Raw genomic sequence first — 18466 nt, forward strand, 5'->3', positions numbered from 1 at the left:
CTCTACAGAGGCCGTCCGTGAATGGGGTCCCTGGGCCAGCTCCTGCAGCCCTGAGCTTAGGAGAGCGTCAACCAGGATAAGATCCAGGCAGTCAGTCTCCGATGGCACCTTCTGGAAACTTTGGAAAGGCCTGGTTCCCAGAGAGTCAGCGCAGGGCAACGCGGGCAGAACCGGGGTAGAGGGGGCGCTCTTTTTTGATAAAACCCTCACCAAACAGCAGGGAGCTTGGAGACAGAAGACGTCATTCCAAAGCTTAATTACAGACACCCGTGTTTTAAACCTTTTATTTTATCTGTGTGTCTGGTGGGTTTTTTTTTTTTTCCCTAAGAGGGTGGACTGATCAGCAAAAATTTCAGCTGCTGGAACATGACTTCACAACTCTTCAACAAGATTTAATTTAATGTACAGTGTGGAATACCTGGTCTCCTTGATTGAGTTCGGAGCGCCATTTTATAGAGTCTCACCTTTTCCTGGCGGCATTTCACCTTTTCCAACGCCATCTTTCAGCAGCAGCCCACAGACCCGGCACCGCGGTGTTCCCCCAGGCCCTGGGATGGCAGGGGCACCTCTCTGGCCATTTCCATGGACTGATGCTGAGCAGGCTGCGGAGCAGGGTGAGTCCCTGGCTCAGACGAGCTGACCGCAGCCTCTCCCGAGCCCCAGAGCTCCCCAGCGGAGTTCTGAGTCCTCCCTCCAGCCCCTGGCTCTGACCACTAGAAAGCTTTGAGACATCCCATTGGGTGGAAACTGGTGTCCACCTTGATACACCTTTCACCACCCACGGGACCTACCTGTAATTACTGGGTGAAAGTGAACTACAAGTCCTGAAGAGTCTCGAACCGCTTCGGAATAGGCCTGCAGCACGTCACAGCGTGAACGGCTGCCTCATAACCGTGGACTCCGTTCAGAAGCCTTTGTTCTTCCTGCTGTCAGCAGTTTGTAAAGGGGGTGCCGGACGGTTTCTTCTTCCCAGCCAGGGCCAGGCAGGGATGGGGCTCCATCTGGCCCTTCAGCCTTGCTGCTCCCAAGGATCCGTTCTGGCCCCAGCTCAGTCGGCTCTCAGCCCCCCAAACCTGTAACTCGGTTTCTCTTCCCATGAGTGAGTCACGAATCAATGCTTGGAACGGCCGAGAGAAACAAAGCGCAGCCCGATCACATGAGCAGACACTTATCACACACTGTGAGTGAACAGGAAAAAGGCCCCTTGGTAAAGCTTTGCACACATGGAAGCTTACGTCCCTCACGGCAACGCTATGAAGCCCATGCTGCTAACTCCCACGTTGTGTGGTCGAAGAAAGTGAGGAGGAAAGAGGGAGGAGAACAAACCCTGTTTTTAAATTTTTTGGTAAAGATTTTATTTTTTAGAGGGAGGGAGAAAGAGAGGGAGAGAAGTATCAATGTGTGGTTGCCTCTCACATGGCCCTGGAGACCTGGCCTACAACCTAGGCATGTGCCCTGACTGGGAATCGAACCGGCGACCCTTTGGTCTGCAGCCTGTGCTCAATCTGCTGAGCTACACCAGTCAGGGTAAGCCCTGGGTTTTGAGTTGGACAAGTCAGCACCCTAACCGCTGTGTAACTTTGGGCTCATGTCTGAGTAGCAAGTACCAGTCTGCAAAATAGCCCAGCATTTAAGCAATAATTGAAACCAAGCTCAATTAAAAAAAAAGGAGAAGAAGAAGAGGGAGAAAGAAGAAGAGGAAGAAGGAGGAGGAGGAGGAGGAGGAGAAGCAATAAGTGGCTGATATAATAGCAATCATGACCAGCTGCCTAGGGTCATGAGGCAGAAGAGAAAGGCATAGGGGATAGGCCAGAGAAAATTCTAGATCAAAGAGACTTTCTGTGAACTGACTGAGTTAGAGTCCCACTCTCTACAATGCAATCACGCAGTGCTATAGTTCGGGAAAAGAGAACTTCAGCCAGTGTCCAGGCCAAAGGGCAGATAAAGCCGCCAAACCCTCGGATCGGCCCCTCCAGCCGGGCCGGTCCTGCATTCCTCTCCGGTTCTTCCCCGGTGCCACTCGGCTCCCTCGCCAGAGATCTGGGCCAGGGAGAACGCTTGAGGGACAAGATGGCACAGACAAGAGGGGGGAAAAGCACCCAGAAGTGACTGCCCTGGGGAGAACTATAAAAATGCCTTTAACTTGAATAAACGGCCCGAGAGGGCGGCACAGCCTGCACAGGGAGACCATGCAGACATCGCCCCCTTTGTGTAGGCAGCTTCAAGGCGTCCTGGGCCTCGCCCTGCCGTGGGTGCAGCCCTGGGAGCGTCCCAGCAAGCGCCCAGCATTGAGGGTCTCAGGGGGTTCCTCTAAGCATCCTCGGAACACGGGGAGGCAAAAGCCACGTAGTTCACTGGGTCCAAGGCCTTCTCAACTTCAGGTCTAACGGACAAAGGAGAAGCGTGTGGGGGAAGCACATGGATGAATAATTTCCAGGCCAGCTCATCCCTTTGGGCTTTTAATTTTGTTCCTTTTGGTTGTCCTGGTTTCAGCTCACCTTTGTAACACATCCACTCATTTCAAGGATTCGCATGAGTTCCTTTAACGGGAAGGACAGCGCCTGTGGGCCAACAGCTGACAGCCCCGCCCTGTGTCTGTAGCTCAGCATCCGCAAGGCCGCTGGGCAGGGGCCCCCAGGGGCTGAAGGAGTGGAGCCTGGCCCTTCGAGGCCTTCAGCTGGGCCTTTCTGCCCCTTCGAAAGGGGTAGGGAGATTGGAGCCCTGGCTGTTCTGAGTAAGCACAGGGTTTCTCCAAAAGATACAGCCCGGTCAGCAGCCTCTGATCCCCCTCTCAGTCCTTGGCTGCGGCTTCAGTGGATTAAGTGAAAACTGCCAACGGAGGACTCCTTCCCACCCTGCTCCAGGTCAGTGGGCTAGAGGAGCCGATCCTAATGTTTTGGGAGCCTGCAGACGGTTCCTCTGGCAACATACGGTCATGCTGAGGAAAACGACCTTGTCCTTTAGGAAATCAGCAGTCAGCTATCCGAGTTCGCTTCTGGCCGGAACGCTTCACTGTTAATCACCTCCTCAGCCGTGTGCCTCTGAACAAAGGAACCTGTTTAAAGAGCTGCAAACTTCAGCCAAGTGTGTAGCTTCTTAATCTACTTTTCAAGTGAAGATCCAAATGGAAGACAGTGTTTACATGGCCAGCTTGGCCAGGCCCAGGGGGAGGACTGTGAGTGCCTAAGGAGTGACCTTGACATTGGCGCTCACTCTCCGTGTCTGGATGGAGCCTCACATTAACCCTATTCAAGGACCAATTTAAAGAATTAGTCCATTCTCTTTGCCTTCATTTGGCCCCGAGTCATTCCTAGCAAGCGCCAGACCCTGTAAGCTGCTTTCTGTTCACAGTCACTTCTGCCTTCATTTGTTCCGCCCTGCTTTTGGTTTGGGGCTCAACCCCACACGCTGCCTGATAAAGTCGCTGTGAAAATGCACCACTTGTGTTTCAGCCCAGTAGGTACAGATCAGCTGCCTCTCTGCCTGCCCCCCTCGACCCCACAGACCAGGTAGGCGAAAAGCCCAGCATCTTTCTCCTGCTGCCCAGTGAAACCAGAATGGAGCCAGGTGGGGCGGGCAGGGGGTACCCTCATACCACACCAACAAATCAAAGGAAGAAAAGGAGACAGAATTCTCTTCCTTCTCCCAGAGTTCCTGGACTATGGGTGTCCTGGCTGGAGCTTCAGATCTGGAAGAACCCTAAAGGTCACCAAGCCCAGGCCCCTCCCCAGACGGACGCAGCAGTTGCAGCTCAGACAGGGGAGTGAGGGCCACGGGGTCCAGGCCCCGGGGAGCCCAGGCTGCAGGCCCTGGGCCTCACCCTGTGGGAAAGCCGGTTTCTCTTTTTTTTTCGGAGTAGGCTGTCTCTTACGGCCTGTGTCAGAGCAGACAGCAAGTGAGGGACAAAGCTCAGAAACCTAACAGGAGTGCAGTGCCAACATGCAAGAATTGGTTCTTGCATGGAAGGGATGGTCTCGGGGCTCAAGCTGGCGTAAGCAAGCCACACACCATCTCTGAGCTGCAGGCTTCCTCCCCCTCCCCCACCCAGCTCCTCTGAATCCAGGGCTGAGGTCAGCCAGCCACCCAACTCCTCCCAGTGCAGGCACCTAAGGGTGATGAGGAGGAAGAAGTGCCAGCCACCGGGGGGTGAGCCAGGTTCTCAGCAAATAGGTTAAGAGTGTCACATACACACACAGTGTGTCCCTGCTAAAGTCTAAGTCCAGGCTGAAGTCTGCCACCCGCCAGCAACGCGATGACCTCATTTACAGTGACACATTTATTTCTGAGCTAATTGCCTGTCTAGTTAAGTGATAACCACTATCCTCATTAAGGAGCCTGACGGAGTAATAAACAGAAATGCCCCTCACTGTAGTGGTTCCCACAGTGCACTGCTGGACACCTGAGATCTTTTTACTGCCCCATGAGGCGTATGTTTATGATGTTGCTTGGTTGTAAACGGTTATCTTTTATATTCCAAGCTTAAATCTATGAAGGAGAAGAGGTCTGGCCATTCCAATAGCTTCTTCTCTGGTTTTCCTGCCTCTCATGCATTCTAAAGACCACTCTTGCCCCGGCTGGTGTGGCTCAGTGGACTGAGTGCCGGCCTGGGAACCAAAGGGTCTCCGGTTTGATTCCCAGCCAGGGTACATGCCTGGGTTCTGGGCCAGGTCCCCAGTAGGGGGTGTGCGAGAGGCAACCGATCAGTGTATCTCTCCCACTTCGCTGTTTCTCTCCCTCTATTTATCCCTCCCTTCCTCTCTCTGTAAGAATAAATAAGTATTTATTAAAGATCGCTCTCAGGTTAACTTCCCTGGTAAGCAGCGGTTGTCACCTCATGCCCTTGCCTGTACACCTTCAGTGGCTCTCCATTACCTCACACCAAACAGACGCTCCTTCCCAGACCCTGTCTATCCTCTGTGTCCTCAGAAGCTCCCATTTGTACCCCAAATGCAGCCTTCAGTCGGTTTGCTCACGAAAAACGCTCCCGCGTGCGCCCTGCCAACTCCTGCAAGTCCGGGTAAGTCCCTCTCGGCTGAAGTCCGACCTTTTGCACGAAGCCGCCCTCAGACCCTGGCTCTTCTCTGAGGTTTTACTGACGGCTGATTTCTGCATAACTCATTCGACACTTACATGTGTGCCGTCCCCAGCCTCCAGCAGCAAGGGATGCACAGGCTTTGGAGCCGAACAGCACAGGGTTCGGACCAGCAGCTTCCTCGTTGCCCATGCGTCTTGGGAAAAGTTCCTCAGTCTCTCTGAGCCTTAGTTTTCTTGCATATAAATGGACGTGAGAGTAACAAAGACGGTTTGAACATTCAGCTAGAAGAGGCCTGTACAGCCCTAACTTGACTCCCTGCACGCAGTAGGTGCGCAATAAACGCCAACTTTTTTTTTTTAATTTGATTATCTTACAGTGTCATGCCCCCTTCACCCCTCCACCACCCCCCTCCCCAACACCCCCCGAACCATTCTCAAGTCCTTTAGATTCTATACTTCCCATGCTATTCTTGCCCCCCCATCTATTTTCTATCTACTGTCTATGCTACTTATTTTCTGTACCTTCTCCCCCCTTCTCCTCCTACGCCAACTTTTTTTTAAGAGGAGGCAAGAGATACCTTTCCGTGCATTAGTATGTATTTTGTTTTAATTTAATTAAATTTATTTATTTGTAGAGAGAGGGGAAGGGAGGGAGAAAGAGAAGAGAAAGATCAGTGCGTGGCTCCAAAGATAAGTTTGAAAAGTCAGAGTTCCGGGACGTTGGAGGCAGGACGTGCCCTGCAGACCCTCGTCGGGCAGGCCCAACACCCAGGGGCTGCCCCTCTGCCGGAGGCAGAGCCCAGGGGCGTGGCCCTCCTGAGACATCATCACGCCGTGCCCGCTGGACCTCCAAATGCTGGGCACACATGTCCACTGTCACGTGTGTGTTGATTGCGGAATGGCCAGAGAAAGAGCCAGCCTGACCCCTTCCTTCTCCCCAGAAGCGCAGCCCATGCCACTGCCATCAAAGGGAATGTCACCCCTCAACGAACAGCACCCCGGCCCCTGTGGTCTGGATCCTTCTGGAAGGGGAGGGGGGATTTGTGAGTCACCATTAACCTTCCACTTATTTTTGAGTTAGAAAGGGAACTCCTTGGGGCCTTCTCCAGCGCCGATTACTCAGGAATTTTGCCAGCTAGTTGGTAAACTGTCAGTACCTCCGAACCAGCCGAGATGGGACTGTTTACACCACAGAGACCATCAAATGCTGTGAGTCAGGGCCCCCCTCCCTCTCCCCAGAGCCCGGTCAGGGCCCCAGGAGGACAGGTGTGTCCGTTACAGTAGGGACTCACTAAATAAATGACTAATTAAACGGTAAGGAGAACAATCATTTTGAGCAGCGACTCCCCCTGAGCTCGTTCGAATGCACGATTTCGTTTAATCTGCAAAGCCACCCTAAGAGGTAAGCCCGACACTTGTTCCCATGTCCCTAATGGGAAACCGGAAGCTCACACTCTAGGTACAGAGAATGTGATCTTGCCTGAAGTTCACCTGAGTTCAAAGTCTCAGGTCTTACCGGGATTGACTGGCAGATTGCCTGGCCTACAAGCCTAGGAGGAAACCTGCCTAGGTGCCAGACCTGCTGGTCACCAAGCTGGTGGGGGGGGGGGGGGGGTCGGTGGGGTCTGCAGTGGTGGTTCTGTCTGCAGAGGCGCCGGAGGTAAAGCCTGTGGGAGTGGGGACTTCTCCCCACCCCCGGCTTCATCCTGCCTCCCTCCAAATTTAATCTGCCTTCCTTATCCTACCCGCTTCCTTCTGCAGAATCTCCCTGTGTGAGCTTGGACCATTTTTCAACAAGCCCTTGACCCTCCATCTCCTCTTGTCTCTGGAAATCCTTCTGGGCCTTACATGTCGCCCTGAGAGCTCTGGCAGATGGATAACCTGCCTCCCCGTGGGCACATTTCGGGTGAGCCTCGTGCTTTGTAACTGCCTTCAGGCCGGGACAAACGGCTTGCCTCCCTGCACAACCAGTTCTAACCCCTGGGCTCTGTCCACAATCGGGTCAGTGGGCAGCTGGGGCCTGGAAGCCCCCAGAGGGCAGGGCACGGGATGTGCTCTGACCCGCGGGCGCCAGGCCCCCGGGCGCGGCTGTTGCTGCTGGTGGTTTCCCGGTGCTGCTGTGCCCGGCCCAGTGCGCTCATTCTCAGTAAATACTTCCTTCCTCTTTATGAGGAACACAGCCCTGTGTTTACCAACGAGCCGAGCACGCTGGCCTGAAGAATGATGGAACTCCCAGCAGCACCTCATCAGAAATGTCGGATCTCTTCAACGTCTCTCTCTCTCTCTCTCTCTGAGCCCTCGCAGTGGATGTCAGTGCCTTTTGTGAGTGAGATTGGGAGATAAACAAGCAAGAAAAACAGGCTCCTCGGGCTCACCCCTGTGGACGAGCAGCAGGTGGGCCTTTAGACGCTGTTGACGTCCGCGGGGACCCGGGCAGCAGGGGTCAGTCTCGCTGCCCCTGGAAGTTGGGAGCAGCCACAGGGTTCTTCTAGACAATCAACTGTGGACAGAGTGTATAACTTCCCAGCTAAAGCGTGTAACTGCCTGCTGGCTTCTTCCCAACCGTGCCAAGGGCCAGATAGGAAACCTTTTAGGTTTTGTGGTCCATTACTCTGCTGTAGCACTGGAGGCCTCATAGACACACTACATAAACAAATAAGCCTCACTATGTCCCAATAAAACTTTATTTATAAAAACAGGCAGCAGCCTGAGGGCTGTATTTTGCCAACTCAAATCCAACAGACCAGGGGAGCTCCTACATACAGTCTGAATCATTCAGTCACCGCCCAGAGGACAGTCTTTCATGAGAGTCACTGGATTGCAGCAAAATTTGTAAGGCAGAGAAGGAGGACTTTAGGATGGTGTGTTGCCTGAGCACAGCTTAGCCTAACCTGGTTGACTCGAGGCGTGTGTGGGTCACCTTGAGAAAGCATGGGCCATCTTTGCTGTTGTGCTGGTGGATGATAATGGCAATGGACCTAATCACTCTCCTCCCCGCTGCCCAGAGCGGGTCCACTCTGACCCTGGGCTATCCAAGGTGAGCATCCCCCACGCCCACGGTCCCCCAACACACACCCTGAACGCACTTTGCCATAAACCTGCCTTTAAGGTAACTGTGCTTCTGTGTCCTTTGTTCTTTCCTCCAAAAGTTCCCTTTCTGTCTGCCCTGTTCCTCAGTGCCCAGCGTCAGTGCCCCAAGCAGCCTTCTGGGAGCACCTCCTCGTGACCTAGGACCGCTACCCGGATCGGAGACGCTGTTTGTGGTCGCAGGGCAGAAGCGAGCCAGCCCTCGCTGCCGGCGATCCGCGTCGGCAAGGGGGGAGGGGAGCCTTACTCAAAGGAATCAGCCTATCACACCCACAGCGCCTTGTTCGGAGATACAGGATTATATGACAAAGAAAATCGAGGAAATGACCAATGCGGATTTACCATCATGAGCTTTTCTGGGGAGGAAAGAATATGTATTTGGGGAGGGCCATGTGAGGGTTTTCGAAGGCACCGGTTTTGCACTCCTTCAGTTCCAGGTTGGGTGCATGGCTGATTTTTCATTAGCCTTCAAACTGTGCCTAGATTGTCCATAAACTCTCGGTGTCCTCTATTTTCCTAAGGAAAAACGGGCGAGCAGTCAGGAAGGCTACCTCCAACCTGGAAGTTAGAACTGCCATGGTGACCAGCGTCCTGCGGTTTGGAAGGAAACGGTGTGGGTTTGGACGCAGGGTGCAGGATGCAGGGAAGACCTGCTCCTGTGGATCCAGTTCTGTGCCCTGAGAGACAGTGGGTGGGGACCTGTGCCAAAGAGTTGGGACTCCTGAGAAAGAGGGCCCTCCTTGGAAAGCTGTCCCTCTGCCCTGCCTGCCTCTTTCCTGTGGTGAAGACCCACCCTCTGGCGTGGCCTCCAAATGATCGCCCGAGACTCACCTCTCACAGGACACGCCTGGCAACTGGAGGTGAGGCCGCCTTATCACCAGGCTGGCAGGTACAGTACAGAGTGTACAGCCCACCGATGCTGCTTCGGAGAACAGCGTTAACTACGCTGGGAGTGGTACAGCCTTTGTCCCTTGTAAGATATATGACATTTGGTGAAAATGTAATCTCCTATCGGCCAGCATGAACTCATCCCCTAGAGGCTGCCTTTGACCTTCCTGCTACTTCAAACAATGAGGGACAAGCTTTTATATCTTCTCAGTATCACTGAGGGAGAAGATAAGGTGAACTCAAGAGGAAGGCAGGGCTAGAAAGTAGCCTGTGATATTTAAGAGCTCCAGTTCTGGGAGCGACCCCAGGTATGTGGGTTCAGGTCCCAGCCCCACCCCGAGCCAGCTGAGTGACTGTGAGCAAGCCACTTAACCTCTCCGACCCTGCTTTCCTCGTCTGCTGATGCACAGTCCCCACGTTTTTGGGTTGTTGTATTAATTAAGGTAATTAAAAAAAGAATTTAAAGCCCTGGCTGGTGTAGCTCAGTGGATTGAGCGCGGGCCTGCGAACCAGACGATCGAGGTTCGATTCCCAGTCAGGGCACATTCCTGGGTTGCAGGCCAGTTCCCTGCAGGCCAATTCCCAGCAGGGGACGCACGAAAGGCAACCATACATTGATGTTTCTCTCGCTCTCTCCTTCCCTTCCCCTCTAAAGATAAATAAATAAATTAATTAATTTAAAAAAAAAGAATTTAGCAGAGCTGGGTTCATAGCCCATTCTCATCGGACATACACCTCGGATGCCACAAAGGACCGCTGGAGTTTGCTTGGGATAGAGAAGCACTCCACCTTAAGGAGAATGACTGGCAAAAAAGGGGATGCTTCCGAAGCAGGACCCGCCCACCCACCTTCTAGTAGAAATGGAGTCAATCTGCAATGAAAAGTAGCAGTAACGAAATGAGGTTGGGGGCCTGGGAGTCCATGGGAGAGGGGAGCTGTCCCACCCGTGGGACCTGAGCGGCCACCTCCCGGGCTGACCTTCAGGGAGAGCTGCCCAGCGGGCCTGGGCACTGCTTCTTTTCATTCTGTCTTCTTATCTGGGCACTCGCATCCTATCCCATCGTCCTCTTGTTTTCTCAATATCTTTCTGCTTCTCCCAACCACACTGTCCATTTGTCTTGGCATCTTAAAGCAACAGGAGGGAAACTAAAAATAAGAGTTCGAGGAAGGAGAAGAGGAAGGAGTGAGGAAGGGAAAGGAAGAAGGGGAGAAAGGAAATGAGCTCTTGCATTAATCAGACCTGATCTAACCCATCTGATCCCATGGTGACTATAAATTAGGCAGGGGCTGTGTGACCTTGAGTGGGTTTCTTGCCCCCTCTGAGCCTCAGGTCAATTGGGAGTTCCAAGCCAGGCACGCTGTTTGGAGGGTATACAGAGATTCACATGGAGCCCACCCTCCACTTTCCCTCAGCTTTGTTGGATCCTTGTGGGTTAGCAGAGTAAGAAAGAGATAGAAAGAAGGGAAAAGGAAGAGGACTCGAATGCCCTGAAGAGAGGAGGTTGGAATGATCAATTTTCCACCCTCCTCTATGATTGCTCAAGGCAGCTCGTGCCCCCTGTGCCCCATGGAGGCTCACTCATTTTCAGGCCTCCAGGGTGGAAACCATCCCGGGGCCCTCCGTAGCTCTCGTTTGCAAGGAGCCCCGAGTGAGCCCCGCTGAGGCGACAACTACACAGCGTGAAGGACGGTAGCGTGGGGTAATGGTTAACCACAAGGTTCTGGACGCAGACTGGGCCAAAGCCTGACTCCACCGCTTTCGGCTGTGACCTTGAGCCAGCTCCTCCTGCCCTCTGTGCCGGAACTGCCTCACCTGGGGGGCGGGCGGCACTCTGGGTTGCTGTGAGGACAGAGACGAGTTGACTGATATGAGACGGTGAGGTGCCTGGCTCACAGGAAGTGCTTGGTGAGTGGCAGCTGCTCCTGAGGGTTCAGTTACTGTTGCCGGTCTCAGCCCCAGCTCAGCGACTTCCCTCTAAAACATCCCTGTTACCCGACCCGAGCAAACACCGGCTGAGGCTGCTTCTCGCCTGCAGCTGCTGCGCCCTGGCTGGTTCTGTAGCCTGGACCTCGGACTGGAGGAGGGTTTTGTTCCTTCGGAGGCCACTGCTGAGTTTTATTTGTTGTTAATGGACATGTTTTTATTGCTACACATTGTCCTCACAGATTAAAATAATAACACCTTTCATTAATAATACCTTGCATTTGGGGAGGTGCTTTCATCCCCACAGCTCAAAGCCCTCTACAAACATGACCTCATTCATTCTCCCTGTGCTCCCAGGAGGGGGCACGCCTACTTTAACCTGCTTGAGAAGGGGACTCACTCAGCCCGGAGTGACCTATGTCCACAGAAGATAACCACAACCCGAGTCTCTCTGGCTTGGGGGTCTCATCTCCCAGGCCTCCCCCAGGTGCCCAGAGCTGTGAATGGTAAACATTAAATAAACCTTTTCAGGAGAAAAGGTTTCCAGGAGACAGTAGGTCTGGCGCTTTTGGCATTTCAAGACCCCAGGCTTCCTCAAGAACTTCTTACTTAAGACCTAAGGGCTCCGGTGGCCCAAAATGCCTCTCCTGGGCCAGGTAGATCCTACCACTCATGGCCCTGGCATGTTTGACACCTGTATGCACTTGTGAAAGCTGGAGTCCCACACCGACGGTACTTCCTTGTTCTAGGGCTGCTTGCGGCCAAGCTCCCTGGTAATATTAGCTGCTAGCTGCTCACTTTTGTTTTCACCTTGCAGTTACTGGAAGGGAAGAGCCTCACAAGCTGTGCTTGACTCTCCAGTCACACTTCAGGCTTTAGCCCACGCACACTCTGGGGTGGCCAAGTGCAATTACAGCAAGAGAACCAGTCTCAGAATGCAAAACGCTGACTCCTGTCCCTTCAAAACAAACAAACAAACAAACAAACAAACAAACGACTAATTCAATGGGATAGTGTCTGAGGCTGTTTCTCATCAGTAATAAACACTGGGCGTATTTTTCCCTGTTTATATTCTATTTTTTATATGGTCACGTTTTCTTCAGTGGGGAGTTAAATCCATTTTAGGCAAACTCAAAATAGAACCACGGCTGGCTTACTTCTTAGCTTCAGAATACATGCTGGAATTGGTATTTCAGACCCAAAACTTAGTAAGTTTTTCAGAAAGATATTCTAACAGCGAATCCCTGGAATTGTCACCTTCCTAACCACGCTGCCCCTTGCTTTGTCTGCCTAAAATCCTAATCTAGAAGGTGGCTGCCACAAACAAGCTTTGTTTTCAAATTGCTAGGATTGAGAGCCAGTATCTGTGTAACACTCATTAAAAAAAAAAAAAAGATGGTACAAACCAAATATTTGGGTAAGTCATCAATTTGAGAAAAAAAATTATGGATTTAGGTGGTAATGACTGAGAAAGTTTTATTTTTTCCCTGGCAGTTATATTTAGAATACATTAACATTGGTTTACATTTTCAGAGCACAAAGTTTTGGTTTAAAGACATTTTTAAAAAGCTCGCCCTGGCATGAAAGGGGTCCGTTATATTTCAACAAAAGGCTAAAAAAAAGTAGAGCTGCTTGAATGATTTTAAAAAATAAACAATCTGGGGACTCGAGCAGCTTACAAAGGCTCTATCTGCTTTCTATTTTGATCATTCTGTTTCTCGAGATGACCACATCTTTCAGAGGAAATGAGTCAAAGCCACTCTGTCTTGCTTTTCCAGCTGAGCATGTTCAGTTTCAATGAAGTAATGAATGAACTTGGCCGCACCACCCCCTAGCCTACAACACCAAACACAGGGGCCTTGGCCAATCAGCAGGCACTCAAGGTTTTCAAGTTGAGTTCAAACAGGCCCACGGGAGGCCAATCAGCGTGCGCGGCTCCGCCCCAAACGCCGGACCGTGGCCAACCACGAGCCCGGATGAGCCAAAACACAGCGGCTGGCCAATGCCGGAGCGCCCCACCGAGCGGACCTCCGCCAATGGGCACGGCCGGGCAAAAAGAGAAACAGTGCGGGTCCTCAGGCCGCAGGATTCGAACCGAACGTCCGCTCGGAGCCGGGAGCTGGCCGAGCGGCGCGGGCCAATCAGCGGCGGTGGCTCGCGGCCCCCGAACGTTGGGACACAGCCCCGCCCCGCACTGTTGTTTGCGTGTCGGCGGCCGCGGGAGCAGGACCACAACACTCGTCGGGCGGGCTGCGGGGCAGCGAGGGTCCGCAGGCCGCGGGCGGCGGCGAGCTCGAGCCGAGGGCGGCCGGCCTCCCGCGGCCGCCGAGCTGGATTACGCGCCGGCCGGAGCCATGTCGGTTAACACGGATGAGCTGCGGCACCAGGTCATGATCAACCAGTTTGTGCTGGCCGCAGGCTGCGCGGCCGACCAGGCGAAGCAGCTGCTGCAAGCGGCCCATTGGCAGTTCGAGGTGCGAACGGGCCGGAGCGAGCGCGGCGGCCGGTCCTGGTTCCCGGGGTGGGGGCGCGGGCCGGGACGCCCAGCCGCGGGCGACTGGGGGAGGCTCTATTTATATCGTCCGTAAGGTGATCCGCGGCCGCGAGGTAGGGTGCGGGGTTTGGGGGCGGCGCAGAGGGCCCTGCCGCCCGGTACCCCTGCGCGCGGCCCGAGGATGCCAGAGGGGTCGGGTCCGGCGGCCTGAGTGCGGCGTCGTGTACCCCACGGAGGCCGGGCGGCGGACCCTAGGGCTTCCTGCTCCGTGCCAGTTAACCGCCTCTCCACCGTTGTGTTTGTCCGCAGACCGCCCTGAGCACGTTTTTCCAAGAAACCAACATTCCCAACAGCCACCACCACCACCAGATGGTAAGTACGGCCAGCACCGGCGGGAGGGTAGGTCTTGCCCCGGGCCCCAGCCCGGCGGGGCCCTGGCCGGGGGCCGGGGACCGCTGTCAGCCGCCGGCAGTGACAGCCATGTTGCCGGGGAGCGCCGCGCCGCGATGTAAACAAAGAGCCAAAATGTCTTCCAGGAAAGAGCGGCTCCCGGCCGGCTGGCTCGCCCAACTTTGTGGTCCGGCCTCCTGAGCCGCTGAGTCTCGACCCAAAGCCATGTGCCCGGGGCCCTTCCCGAGGCGAGGGGTACGAGGGAGGCGAGGGTGTCAGGGAGTGGGGAGGGGGCTCGGATGAGACATAGACGTCAAGGGGACCAGGGAGTCCAGTGAAGGGAGGGACCTGAGGGACTGAGAGTTGGGGCCTCTGTTTGCGGGGAGGCACCTCTTGCTGTTGGACTGTCAGCCCCCCATGCAAACCTCTCAGCTCTCAGGGAACAGGAAAGCCATAAATCCACCAAGGCTCGGAGCTGGGCTCGACCCAGAGAGGTATGTTCTCTTTCCTGTTTATGGAAAAGGACATACCCTGAGCATGGAGGACATACAGATTTTGACAAGAAAATGCCAAGCATTTGCTTTTAATCTCAGTACGTGAACACATGTAGGTGCAGGAAACAGAAGTGGCTCAGACCTGGATTTGCTTTCTTTCGTTTTCCAGCTGGCCCCCAGGCCTGGGCCTTTGCCCTCCTGGCAGTGGGGTGTCCTGCTTCCACCCACCCAGGCCGTCCCTTCTGCTGTGGAGGCTGGGACACTTGTCCTCCCCACCCCCCTAGTTACCTATTAGCCCTGCTCAGGGAGAAGGGACTGTCCCAGGCCCAGGAGTTGTAACACATTATTCCAGGAGATCTGTTGTGGCGTCTTGGGTGCATTTTTGGCGTTTTTGACGCTGGTGTCCTTGCCCATGGCTCCCCTTTTCAGAGCTGCCGCCTTACCTGGAGCAGCTGCAAAGGGTCCCTCTGCAGTGTCTAGTCCTTGGCACCCTGTCTTCACCTTGTTGCAGACGACAAATAGAGAAGGGTTAGTCTTGACCTTTTAACCAGCTTTGACTTGGAATGGCTCATGCTGCATACAAATAGAAAAACAAAAACGCATTGGAAAGTGATGGGAGGATCCTGTGGGTTGCCGGGCTGTGGCTGCTGGGACCAGGTTCCTCATGACCCCAGGGGCCTGTGGGGAGGAGACCTAGCCCTCACCAGGCCCCGGGGAAGCCCCCCGGCTTTCACCTTGCACTGGGAGCGCCCTGCCCCCATCTCCTCTCAGAAGGCCCTTGGTTCGATTTTGGGTGACCAGGATCAAGAGCCACTACCTACATATCATTCATTATTTACGTATTTTTTTAAACAAAAGGACAGTAGAAATAATTATTTGGTTAGGTCAACCAATTTAAGGGGAAAAAATTCTGGGCTTAGGATATTAGTGACTAAGAAAGTCTTTTTTCTCCTCAAAGTTATATTTAGTGTATGTTAACATAAGTTTACATTTTCAGAATGCCAAGTTTTGGTCTAAAAACGTTAAAAAAAATAAACAATCTGCTTGGCCTTGGGGATGGGTAGTGACAGGAAGACTGGAGCCAGATCTGGGACTGGAGGTCCTGCTGCTCCTTATCTGCAAACCCCAAGGTATCGAAATCCCTCCGGAGCTGCTTTCCCTCGAGGCAGGTGTTGGGTTGTGTAACAGACCTTACAATCAGTGGATCCATCAGCACACAGGGCCTTGAGCACGATCCTGATCCAGGTGGAGAACCCCTGCCTGCTAGGAGCCAGTCACTTTTTTAGAAACAGTCAATAAAGGAAACAGTTGAACAGAAACAACTGAGACCAGTAATGGCCGCAGACCAGTATCGGAAGTGACTCAGGGCATGAGGGATTGATAAATGGCTGTCCTGTCGGTCACTGTACATTCACATTGTCGGAGGCACCTCCTCAGATAAGGGGGTTCCCCGGGGGCCGGGAAGGGGAGAGGGGCCCACAAACTGGAAGCTACAGGGCACTGGATAGGTGAGAGGGCACGGCGTGCTGGAGAGCCGGGAGGCTGAATCCGGAGCCCTTAGAAGCCCAGACTAGAGCCATCTCCAGGGCATCTGGTCTCAGCCCCTGGTTCCCCGGCCCAGAGGCGGAGGGACCTCCCGAGCTCGTGCCAGCGGGCAGCCCAGGCGGCCTTCCTGGAGACAGGCTACACGCCGGCAGGTCGGCTGGCCTTGCTGGCCAGCTCACTTGATAAAGTGGGGAAGTTGGTCACGATGCTGTGATGCAATCGGCTTCTGCTCCCCCCACCCCACCCCACCCCACCCCACCCCCATTCATTGTTTCCTGCTGCCGAGAAGTCAGCCCTGGAGGGGGGGCGGGGCAGCGACTGTCGCAGGGAGGGAAATGGGCTGGGTGAGGCCAGGCCTACTGGGAGCCCTGCGGCTGCCCCTGAGGAGGACCATGGTCAGGGCTCCCTAGCTGCTGATACAGCTGGCCCAGCTACAGGCCGGGTGCGGTCTGTAACTGCAGGGCTGGGAAAGCTCCCCCGTGACAGGTGAAGAGTCCTAGAATCTTGTTCCCACACCGGGCCTGGGGGAGGGGCCGCTGTTGCTAAAAGTAGGAGAAATTCAAACAAGGACTTCCTGGGAATGCGAGAAGCTTTGGTGAGGTCTGAACCAACTGGCCTTCGTGCTGACTGTTCCCTATGCCCTTGGTGAGGTGCCCCAGGTGAGGTGAGGTGAGGGTGGGTGGCACCTCCACCTGGCCCCCCATACTACAGGGTTGAGGGGTCTGCAGTTTCTGGTGTTCACAGGGAAGGAATTTTAGCCCCTGCCCTTCCTGGCTGGGGTCCCCCACCAGAAATGGCAGGGGATAATGAGTTTGGGGAGCCCCCTCCCAGGGTAGTAGCAGATGACAGGATATTTGTGGTCACCCCCAGGAAGTGGGCTGAGGGGGACTGGATGGACAGACACTGCCAGCCTCTGGCCCAGAGGGACTCAGGAAACTGAAATCCCACGGTTGGTTCTCGGGTGGCCCGGTGTGAAGTGGCACTTGACTGTGCGTATGATGAAGCTGGCTAAGGAGAGATTAAGAACCTCTCAACTTGCATCCTGCTGGGGGAGGGGGGTTCGGTCCAGTGACTTGAGCTCTGGGCTGCAGTCCCCTCACCTGCATCCAGGGAGAGTGATGGAAATGGCCTGGCGTTGCCGTGCGCAGTAAGATGCGCGCCGGCTGGCTGGGTAACGTGGAATGAAGCCAGTGCTGAGAGGATGACTCCTCCGAGGCTGGCCCAGGAGACGGACCCTGGGCCTGCCACCCTCCCGAACCAACAGCCTCGGAACGGCTGAGGGTGGGCTCCTGGGGGTCGGCTGGTGTCTCACCCGGGGTGAGGCCACGTGCTGGCGTCTCAGGCTGCTCAGCCTCTGGTCGGAGTTCACCATCTACTTCTGACACTCCTCAGGGTCACAAACCACTGTTTGGTTTTGTTTTTTTTGTTGTTGTTGTTCCTACTGGCTCAGAGCCAGGGTGCTTTTGCCCCATTGGGGCTGCTGTGGACTGCCCAGTGGGAAGGAAAGGCTGGCCAGTCCCCTGGGTGAGCCCTCTGGGGGCCCTGGGGGACAGCCCTCCGACACCTGTGTTCTCTCTGAGCAGATGTGCACCCCCAGCAACACGCCAGCCACGCCGCCCAACTTCCCGGACGCCCTGGCCATGTTCTCCAAGCTCCGCGCCTCCGAGGGCCTGCAGAGCGGCGGCCCCATGACGGCTGGGGCCTGCTCCCCGCCTGCAAACTTCAGCCCCTTCTGGGCCTCGTCCCCTCCCAGCCACCAGGCCGCTTGGATGCCACCCTCCTCCCCAACGGCCCACAGCTGCCACCACCATCACCACCCACAGCCCACGTGGCCCCCCGGCGCACAGCAGGGGGGTGCGCAGCAGAAAGCCATGGCTGCTGTGGATGGCCAGAGATGAGACTGGACGCCACCGCGCTAGGCCGTCCGGGGTTGTGGGGACAGAGGAAGGCCAGGGTTGGGGGCTGGGGTGGGGCGGGGTTTCCTGAAGATCGCACTGGAAGATTTTATAAAGGAATTTTGGAGGGTGGGGGGTAGTAGACCTCCTGAGCCACTTGGGTCCTTCAGGAGTTTCTCTTCAGGCAAGTTTTTTCTGTTTTTAATATATAACTATAATATATAAATATAACTAATGTATGTGAGCCGGCCGGCCAGCCTGGGGTCAGAGGGAAGGGTCAGAAGGCGCTCACCTGTGGTCAGCACCCCTCCCTCCGCCCCAGGCCCAGGGCCGGTGCTGTTGGGCCAGGCGGCAGGACGGCGCGGGCACGAGGTGTCTGCTGGCTGCCTCCTTTCAAGGGCGCGCCTTCTGTTGTGGGGCGGGGAGGCCACCAGCAAGTAGTGGCTGCTGGAGGGGCCCCCGCAGGTCCCTGGGCATCAAAGATGTGGGGACCTCAGTGTTCACAGGACATCCCTGTGCCCCGCTGGTGGCTGGGACTAGAGAGCCTGCGAGGGTCAGGGGCCCAGGCTCTGCCCGGTTCAGGTTCGCCCCTCCCACTGCGTCCAGGCCCGGCGGAGCGGTTGCCCTCGGAGCTCAGAGCTCGCCGTTCCCAAATCAGTCATTTCACCAGGGTGACATTTTCATTTTAAGACTTAAAAGAGACTTTTCTAACTTC

The 18466-nt window shown here is 54.9% G+C and overlaps 1 protein-coding gene and 1 long non-coding RNA gene across 2 annotated transcripts; one reads left to right on the top strand and one right to left on the bottom strand.

Moving 5' to 3' along the window:
• Nucleotides 1-8995: 8995 nt before the first annotated feature.
• Nucleotides 8996-10667, bottom strand: LOC119058646 (uncharacterized). The gene is made up of 3 exons (XR_005084283.2): nucleotides 10589-10667; nucleotides 9988-10134; nucleotides 8996-9091 (listed from the first exon to the last, which is right to left on the bottom strand). It is a non-coding gene; the product is annotated as an uncharacterized LOC119058646 (long non-coding RNA).
• Nucleotides 10668-13002: 2335 nt separating this feature from the next.
• Nucleotides 13003-18466, top strand: UBALD2 (UBA like domain containing 2). Its single transcript, XM_037158008.2, has 3 exons — nucleotides 13003-13407; nucleotides 13737-13799; nucleotides 17440-18466. Exons 1-3 carry the CDS (start codon nucleotides 13288-13290, stop codon nucleotides 17752-17754), a joined length of 498 nt encoding a protein of 165 aa, XP_037013903.1. The 5' UTR covers nucleotides 13003-13287; the 3' UTR covers nucleotides 17755-18466.

Source organism: Artibeus jamaicensis, unplaced genomic scaffold (assembly GCF_021234435.1).
Source record: "Artibeus jamaicensis isolate MK-2021 breed Jamaican fruit bat unplaced genomic scaffold, CSHL_Jam_final contig_2259, whole genome shotgun sequence".
Taxonomy (NCBI): domain Eukaryota; kingdom Metazoa; phylum Chordata; class Mammalia; order Chiroptera; family Phyllostomidae; genus Artibeus; species Artibeus jamaicensis.

Coding starts and splice junctions, on each gene's coding strand:
- UBALD2 (XM_037158008.2), top strand. CDS start 13,288: ATGTCGGTTAACACGGATGAGCTGCGGCACCAGGTCATGATCAACCAG. Junction 13,408..13,736: donor CGGCCCATTGGCAGTTCGAG/GTGCGAACGGGC, acceptor GTTTGTCCGCAG/ACCGCCCTGAGCACGTTTTT. Junction 13,800..17,439: donor GCCACCACCACCACCAGATG/GTAAGTACGGCC, acceptor CTCTCTGAGCAG/ATGTGCACCCCCAGCAACAC.